The 10,005-nt window shown below is 44.7% G+C and overlaps 1 protein-coding gene across 6 annotated transcripts in view; it reads left to right on the forward strand.

Moving 5' to 3' along the window:
- The window catches only part of LOC142907491 (ribonuclease inhibitor-like), a 37,590-nt gene extending 35,361 nt beyond the window's left edge, over positions 1–2,229 (forward strand). For all 6 annotated transcript variants that reach the window (XR_012931047.1, XR_012931048.1, XR_012931049.1 and 3 more), the window contains one exon: positions 331–2,229. Coding sequence is in view for 3 of the 6 variants with exons in the window: in XM_076057066.1 (XP_075913181.1) it covers positions 331–412 (82 nt within the window). In the remaining 3 variants the exon portion in view is untranslated. The remainder of the gene's footprint in view (positions 1–330) is intronic.
- The last annotated feature ends 7,776 nt before the right edge of the window (positions 2,230–10,005 follow it).

Here is a 10,005-nt window from a genome sequence, read left to right on the forward strand (position 1 = left end):
GAAATGCGCCTGATCTTAAATCTGCAAGATAAGCAGGCTTTAGCCTGGAGTGCTGAGACGGGTGACCACCGCACATAACCACAGGAGTTATAGGCAGCAGAGCTAAGTTGCAGACAACAGACTGCAGTGTGCAGCACAATCCACCGTTGTACTTCACTACGATCCTAGATCTGCAGTCCTTGCCATCACAGGCCTGCACTGACCCGCGTGGTGAAGTATGGTGAAACAGCTCTCATGGCATGGGGAGACCTTCATCCAGCATGGTTGTTGTGGGGGCTGCGTGGGTCTTTGTGTGAACCCGCGTCAGCGTGAACCTCTCTCTTGCTGCAGGGTGGATGGCACTCGCTTCAGTGAGGAAGGGAAGCAGGAGTTGAGGAGCAGATGGACTCACCGAGGAGGCCTGGATATTTAGATATAAGCTGAGAGGCCGTGCTGGCCCTGCAGCAGATGGAGCTGGTCCACGCACGACTTGAACAGCAGCCCGGCTCATTTTACCTCCACCGCTCCGATCGTCGACCCTGACTCTGAGACGACAATGAGCTGGGAGCTTTCTCTGTGAGCTCCACATGGAGCCAAGGGTGAACGCGACTCCAAGATGCTGATGAGTGTGGTGATTCCAATAATGTGTAATAATGTGTAAGTGTATTTATGAATATGTGGTATAGGGAAGCGATGTTGGTGGCATGTGGAAGGGGTGTCGGTGGCTTTTAAATGGTCTGGCAGCTCACCATTGTTTCACTGAGTAGGAATGTTTGTCATGAATGTGCGTACATAGGGGTGTGTATCACACTCATGCAGATATCCTCGTCTATTTATGTATGACTTCAATATTCACCCTCTATCTTTTTTATATTCATGCATTTTAACTTTCAGTTGTGCTATGATCGGTCTAAAAATAATCTTCCAAGCCGACTTCAGATATAAGAAATGTACTAACGATTGTTATAAAGTTGTTTTACTCTGAATTCTCTTTCATTGCTCTAATTGATTAGTTTTCGATTTTGGTGCCTCGGATCACACTTGCAATTGAAACTATCCAGGTTAAAAACCTGGCTAAACAAATACACTTGATATTTCTTATCTTTGATTATACACATCTGTATACCAAATAACAGCACTTCAGCCTCGAAATGCTTAACAACGTATCAATAATTCAATTTTAATGTATACATTTATTGGCAGACTGTCATTGTCTGGATGTGGTCTGGGAATGTTTATTGCTGTTGTTTTACTGCCTTTCCCAAGCTTGGGAACTGATGCAATTTGAACTTGCATACTTTTAGGTATTTGTTTAAGTAACGCCATGGTGGTGTGATGTCATCTTCCTCGCCTGGTATGCAAGAGTTCAGGGGTTGGATTTCGACCCTGACACCTGCTGTATAGTTGGAGTCTGCATGTTCTCTCCGTGGTCACTTGTTTTTTTTTTCCTCTGGGTTCTCCAGTTTTTCTCTCCATATTTAGAAACATCCGTTTACATGTATTTGCTGCTATAAATTTTCACGTGATAATCCACTTCCTCGAGCTATTATTAGTGGCTTGCTTCTGAAAAATTAGATAATAGCTCTGGGCCTTTCCTGGTAAGATAAAAAAAAAAGAGTTTAGTTTCATTTGTATATTTTAAGTGATTTGTTCACCTTTACTTTACTGTGCACTCTTATCGTGTTGTATTGTATTGGTTGTTGTAACTTTTGTCCTGTCTCTACTGCACTCATTGCATTACTCCAGTATAAATGTTCAGATTCTGCTATTAAGTGTAGATTTATATTTATATACTCAGCCTTAACTGAGTATCCATCGCAGTGTGTAAACATCAGCACTGGGGAGACAAAGGTGGCCGAGCGTGGCACTGGCCACACCACACCCTCGTGTGCCATGTCAGCCTGAATAGGTGCTAACTAACTGGACTTTCCCATACAGCTTGTGGAGGCTACATGGGGAATCTGTGTATGTTTCCTCGTGTGTGTGTGTGTACTGTATATGGGGGATCTGTGTTGTACTTGTGTGTGGGGGTAGCCGTGGTTTAGATGGTGATGATGAAACACGGGAACAGAGAAGAGACTCCCAGCGACTCCACTCCTCCGCTCCCAGTGTCAGCGCGTGGAGCTTTTGATGCAGGAGGTTTAGGAAATGTCCATTTGTCTGACTCCACTTGCTTCTCTTGCTTGTCAAGCATTCTAACTTCTCGCATGGACTACGTGCTGGAGAATACAAACTCGGTGTAACTCACAAGAGGACTCTCCTGGTTACTCATGTGGCGTTGCCATTTAAATATTTCAATGTTATTGAATAGTTTTGATATTGTGCGCAATGCTATCATCGACCGTACTAATGGTGTCACGAGACTAATAACATAATGTTTGGATATCTCACGGTGCAGTGCAAGCATTTGTGTTCGATAGCGGCCCACAAAAGTGGATATCACAGAGCTACCAGTCAAATGCATTCCACTAACACTCGGTTTCAGACAGACCCATAAACTGAGATATCCGCAGACTCACATTTAGATATAAAGACTCATATAGACACAAAAAGACAAACAGAGAAATGTACTCACACTGAGCTAGAGACTTACAGGGATGCATAGACTCACACAAGGCACACAGTCTCGCTTCGACAAACACACTCACAAAGAGACTCATATCAACTCAAAGCTACAGACTCATGAAAACGTCCAGAGAATCATACAGAGAGCCCCCCCCCCCCAACTAGCACCGCCCACTCTACCACTAGGGATGCCCATTCCATCATGAGACCCGCACACTCCCCAACGAGGCCCGCCTACTCCCTCACTTAGCCCAACCCACTTCATCACTAACCCAGCCCACTACCATTAAGATCTGCCAATTTCACAGCTTGCCACGCCCACTATACCACTAATCCCTCCCACTATTATCCCACTCCTAGTTAATTTTCTGATCTTTAACCGTCTGGACCACTGTTATTCTCGTCGTCTTGGTCTCCCTGAATCAACCCTCACTCTCCTCCACAAATACAAAATTCTTCCACACAAGTTATTTTCAATCTACCATTTATTTTTTACATTTTACCTCTCCTACTTCAACTTCACTGGCTTCCCGTTCACTACCGCTGCCTTTTAAAATGCCTGATGCTCATCTTCAAATCTTTCTAGGGCCTTGCCCTACCTCATCTTGCCCCTCATCTCCTTCCATGTGCCCTCTCGTCCTCTCCGTTCCCAATCTTCCCTGTCCCTCCATCTCCCTACGCCCAATCCTTCTCTCTGGACACCTCCACTGGAATAACTTTCCCCAGCACATTAAGCAGTCCCCCTCCTTAACCTCATTCTGTTCCTCTCTTAAAGCCTCACCGCTTCTCCATTTCCCATTCTCTACCCCTCCCTCCCCTATCATTTTGTCTTCTGTTTTCAGATGGCTGATGTAGATGCAGAGTAACAACTACAATTTCACATTCAGGTGGTCAAGCCAGATAACCACGTCAAGAGTAGCGCAGTGTGTCATTGTCATGTGGATCGGACATTGCTTCATTGTATGTTGATTGGTCTGTTCTGGATGACCACAGTTGAACACTGGAGAGTTTTTAATTTTCCATTTGTGCATCAGCTATCTGCATCTGCCATGGTTTGTGCAGTGGATGCGGTTTAGGGTGGACCATGAGCTTCTTGGAAGATCAAACCCAGGGATCTGCCTTGGGCCTTTCACAAGGTGTTCGTTAACATCTCGCCACCAGATGAAGTGAACACCACTACGGTGTGCTCGGGATGGGTGTTCAGTCGTGATCATTTTAATCCATTCTATCTCACACCTGCCCACCGTGTCGTGGCAGTTTTTCTGTTTTTCCTGCATTGCATTTTTTATTTTAGAAAATATTTAATCTGGAAAATCCATTGCGATAGAATATCTTACGTGCAACGGTGCAAAGGAATATCAGGTGGAGCAGTTGCAGTGCTTAGATGCACCACACGACAAACCCATGGCCTGAAAGCAGTCGAGTGAAGAAGAATCAGTCCTGCCCCCCCTCGCTTCACCAACCCATACAGGGCGTAATGGTGAAATATAGAAAAAAAGCATTTACTCGTTGGTTCTATTCGGTAAAGTCACGTAGGTAAAAAAGAAAATAACAAAAATCACGACGTTTCGGCCACAACACAAGTGGCCTTTCAGGTGAAGGGACCGTGCTGTCATGAGGACAGCGTTGGAGTGAAGACAGCCAAGCCCAGGTCAGGTCCTTTAAGCTATGTGGGAGGAAGCAAAACGCTTGACAAAGGAATTCGCATAAAAATTAGCATGATGTACGTAGGAGGTGCATGGGCCATGATGGACCAGGAGCGGGTGGGGACCATGACGGACCAGCAGCGACCGAATTCGCGAGCACAAATCAGATTTGAAACACGGCAGAACGAATTCTGCCGTAGCTGACCACTGTTACAACGCTGTGGGTGATCACGATATAGTTTTCTCCGATACCAAGGTTCTCTGCAAACCCACGGGTTTTTATCAGAGATTTGTCCACGAGGCAATTCAGATTTACAAACACAGACACAATTTCAACCGAGAGGATGATTTCAAATTAAGCAATCATTGGAAAGATGTTCTAAATCAAACCACACATTAAACAAATTTTCAATGGTACAGTAATTTTTTCTTCAAGTAGTGGTATTCCAAACTTTCACAGCTGCATATTTCACTCCACACACTCACTCCACTCACTCACTCACTCCGCTCACTCACTCCACTCACTCACTCCACTCACTCACTCCACTCACTCCACTCACTCCACTCACTCACTCCACTCACTCCACTCACTCCACTCACTCACTCCACTCACTCACTCCACTCACTCACTCCACTCACTCCACTCACTAACTCCACTCACTCACTCTACTCCCCCCCCCCCCCGCTGCTGGTCTGTCATGGTCCCCACCCGCTCCTGGTCCATCATGGCCCATGCACCTCCTACGTACATCATGCTAATTTTTATGCTAATTCCTTTGTCAAGCGTTTTGCTTCCTCCCACATAGCTTAAAGGACACGACCTGGGCTTGGCTGTTTTCACTCCAACGCTGTCCTCATGACAGCACGGTCCCTTCACCTGATGAAGGCCACTTGTGTTGTGGCCGAAACGTCGCGATTTTTGTTATTTTCTTTTTTACCTACGTGACTTTACCGAATAGAACCAAAGAGTATGGATCCTTGCAGTCACGAAAGCTTCAAATCTAGAATTGATAACCTCTACGGGGAGGGCTTTCACCTATCTGTTAGCGCTTTCAACAGACAACGGGACAATAAGTCAAAGCTCATCGAGACGCTGACCTTCCTCAAAAGATGCCGCGACAACAAGGTAATACCCATCGCTTTCACACTAACATCTGCTGCTGTATCCTCACCGAATTCTAAACAGATTCTGTTTAAGGCCAGCCTATCTTTTATCTCAGAGAGGATAAGACTACTCCGTTTTGACTCGATACTTTAGACAAGACTCTCCTACAAGCTCATTTAACGCTAACACAAAAATGTCACCTGCTGATTGGAACCACGTAGACAACATGACTGCTTCTTCTGCCGATTCACTTTCAGTCAAATACAAAGCTAACTTGATTTCTAAATTCAACCACCTATCGAAGAAGAACCCAGTCCCACATATAACAAAACTAGACGTTAACAAAATCGTCATTAATCAGAGTAGCACCCCGATTTCGGACAATCTGAAAACAGTACTGGCTAGAGGGCTAAATTTTGCTGTCACCCCGAAACATTCCTGTAGATATCATCTTTCAGGTCGATGCGGCCCTTAAAGGCATAGGACACATCCAAGCAGACGTTGCGAGAGCTGAAATATCCACTATTCCTAAGAATGCTAAGAAATGTTGATTTAAAGCTTTCGTGACTGCAGTAATTCATATTCTTAGCTCTTTCGGTAAAGTCACATTGAAGGGAAACAATAAAATAATAAAATATATATAAAACAAGAAAAAAATTCTCACGACGTTTCGACCATAACACAAACCATCGTCATCAGGTGTGTCGGTTTGCATACATTTATTTATTTTTAAACGGTGTATTTTAAACGGTGTTCTTTGTAAGCCATCTGGCTACCATGAGAGATTCGTTCATGAGGCTATCCACATATACAAGCACAGAGACAATTTCAACCGAGAAAATGGATTCTGGCTTAGCAATCATTGGAAAGATTTGATAAACCATTTCAGGTCTTAATTGATTGTTCACGCTTACAGTGGCTTTCAGACAGCATACATTAATTTTCGTCTCCCCCCTCCTCTTTTCAGAACATAGATGGACTAGTCCTTCTAAATAAACTGCCAAATCGCTGCACGTGGCGCTGACGTTTTTTATAAATATATAAATGCACCGTTTAAAAATAAATAAATTTATGCAAACCGACACACCCTGATGACGACCGTTTGTGTTATGGTCGAAACGTGAGAATTTTTTTTATTGTTTTATATATATTTTATTACTTTATTGTTTCCCTTCAACGTGACTTTACCGAAAGAGCTAAGAATAATGCTAAGAAACCCATTAGCAACACAAGCAAAAATGAACGCTCTGAACTCGCGAATTTAAAAACCAGAAGTGATATAGTCATCCTCTCAGCCGACAAAGGCAACGCTACTGTAATTATGGATAAAGATTCGTACAACAACAAAATCCAGAACCTACTCAACGATGGAAGTTACTCAAACATTAAAAATGATCCTACTAATAGCCTAACTATAAAAACCAACAAGATCATCACAAGTTCGACCTCCCTAATCGAACCAACTAAACGTCCCTCCTTAAAACCTTCTGCTGCAAGACCCCCTAGATTCTATGGTCTCCCCAAGATTCATAAAGAAGGCACTCCACTACAACCCATTGTATCCACGATCAACTCCCCTACCTATAAGCTAGCATGTTTTCTGTCAGATACCTTGCTACCTTTCACTGGCAAGACCTCAGCAGTACTTAACTCAGCTCATTTGGTCTCTATGGTCAAAGACGTTGTACTGTCCCCTGACGATATCCTTGTCAAGCTTCGATGTGGTCTCCCTGTTCACCAAGGTCCCGGTACCTGATACCATTGAAATAATTGAAAATTTGGTCCAACATGGACTAGACCCCGATACACCTGCGCTGATTAGACACTGCCTCACCAATACCTACCTACTTTACTTGGAATGGCAGCTTCTACAAACAAAATGAGGGTATCCCCATGGGTTCTCCATTATCACCAGTGATAGCCAATGTTTTCATGGAGAAATTTGAATCAGACGCCATCCAGACTTCCACCCTCAGACCTTCCCTGTGGAAGAGATATGTGGATGACACTTTCGTCATTTGGCCACATGGCCTCCCAGCTTTGAACCTTTTCCTACACCACATCAATTCTAGACATCCCGCCATCAAATTCACCATGGAAGTGGAGAAAGATGGCAAGCTACCATTCTTGGATGTTCTGTTTGAGAGGAGACCTGATGGCTCACTGGGGCATTCGGTCTACAGGAAACCCACCCACACAGATTCCTACTTGAAACCTGATTCCCACCACCACCCAGCTCAAAATAATTATCTCATCAAAACGTTATACCACAGGGCACATTGCATTTCGGACCAACACCACCTGACCAGTGAATTAAAACATGTACACCTGGCCCTCAAGAGAAACGGATACTCTGACCATACCATCCGCCAAGCTGTTTCTCCCTCCATACAGAAACAACCACTTGATACTCCGGTCAAAACCATCACTCTACCATATATAGCAGGCGTTACTAAAAAGATCTCCAAAATTCCAAACAAACACAAGATCCTGGTCCGGTTCAATACAGTGCACAAAATCCGTGACCTGATCCCATCCGTGAAGGATGTCGTTCCTGACTTACAGTACCCCGCGGTTTACAAATTGAGCTGCACTTGTGGTGATTGCTATATCGGGGAGACGAAGCGACATGTCTGACAGAATTCGCGAGCACAAATCAGATTTGAAACACGGCAGAACGAATTATTCTGCCGTAGCTGACCACTGTTACAATGCTGTGGGTGATCACGATGTAGTTTTCTCCGATACCAAGGTTCTCTGCAAACCCACGGGTTTTTATCAGAGATTTGTCCACGAGGCAATTCAGATTTACAAACACAGACACAATTTCAACCAAGAGGATGGTTTCAAATTAAGCAATCATTGGAAAGATGTTCTAAAACACTCACTCCACTCACTCACTCCACTCACTCACTCCACTCACTCACTCCATCCACTCACTCCACTCACTCACTCCACTCACTCACTCCACTCCACTCACTCACTCCACTCACTCACTCTACTCCCCCCCCCCCCCCGCTGCTGGTCCATCATGGCCCATGCACCTCCTACGTACATCATGCTCATTTTTATGCTAATTCCTTGGCCAAGCGTTTTGCTTCCACACAGCTTAAATGACGCGACCTGGGCTTGGCTGTTTTCACTCCAACGCTGTCCTAATGACAGCTCGGTCCCTTCACCTGATGAAGGCAACTTGTGTTGTGGTCGAAACGTCGTGATTTTTGTTATTTTCTTTTTTACCTACGTGACTTTACCGAATTGAACCAAAGAGTATGGATCCTTGCAGTCACGAAAGCTTCAAATCTAGAAAAAAAAGCATTACTACAGATAATACATAGGAAGGCCTTTATCTAGCAGTACAGCAAGTGGGTCTGTGAATTCCATCTGGTTGCAGAACTGTGAGTGTTATTCTCTCATGTGCAAGGTGGAGTTTCTCCCGGTACTCCGGTTCCCTCCCACACAAAGCCAAACACCTGTTTCATGGAAATAGTCAGCCGTCCCAGGGCAGGCTTAAAAAAAATTAGTCTTGGGATGCCAGTGATGTTATCGCAGATAGATGGACATTGTTATTATCATATTTGAAATTCTCTCTCTCTGCTAAGAGCACTCTTTCCCTCTCCTCCACACAAAAAGCTGAGACAAAGAACCCCTAATAGCCATACAGGCTCTAGAGTCAAGTGCTCTTTGGGAAAATGGCTCAGCCTATTTCTTATCTCGTAACACCCATGTCCCCAAAATGCAGCTCTCCCTTGAGCGCCGTCTTTAGCAAATACACTCGGCTCCACATTCTCCTTTACTGCATCAATCCATCTCTTTTCCAGCCTGTGTGATGTCCGTTTATAACCCTCTATCTGCCCCAACATAAGCTACTTGAGCATGTGGAGGCTGGGTATGTTGGCTAGATGACCCAGTCAACTCAAGCATTGCCCGTTGGAAGAGCTCACGTGATGTGAGCTCACAATCCAGCCTGGTTAAACCCAGGATGGATGGGCATAAGTAGGAGAGGGGGACGATGCCAACCCCAACTGCAAGCGATGATGAAATTATTTATTACAACTTTCATCAGCTGGCTGAAACCAGGCCACTGTCGGTTTTAATGGGGTCCGAGATGGACACCCACCACCAGAGTGGAAGACTCTCAAGCGCATCTTCCTGTGACCAAGCCACCATTACCTGACTCCCGATAATGGGAGGTGAGCCCACCGTTACTTGAGATTCGCAGCTTCCCACACCGCATTCATTGTTTTATTCAAAAGAAGAGCCACTCCCTGTTTTGCAGTTTCCAATCCCATGTTTAGGACTGTCCATGCCTCAGTGGTTGGTACTATGCAACCTACGACTAAAATGGACATCCAGAACGCAATGAGAAGAGGCACTCGAGAACAAGGAGACGAGGAAGTATGAAGAGGAAATCTGCAGCAGAATCAGGGGGGAAAAATTTAAAAACCTTAGTATAGCAGGGAGAGAGATCGCGGAGACACGGACTTTGGAGACAACTCGGTGTTTATTTACCAGCTTCACATTCCCTATTGCCATACTAAAACTGAAGGGCCTTTGCTATTGATGCCCGTAGGGTCTGGAATGCTATTGCCAATAAACTGCAACTTGAATCACTACCTATGAGATCTTCACTCAAAACTGCTCTAGAGGAGTTGTACAACCCTAGCTGCCACTGCTATTCAGTGGCCTAAAATATGGCTCTAGATTTTG

Source organism: Petromyzon marinus, chromosome 79, assembly GCF_048934315.1.
Source record: "Petromyzon marinus isolate PM22_M1 ecotype Great Lakes invasive population chromosome 79, UKy_Petmar_22M1.pri1.0, whole genome shotgun sequence".
NCBI lineage: Eukaryota > Metazoa > Chordata > Hyperoartia > Petromyzontiformes > Petromyzontidae > Petromyzon > Petromyzon marinus.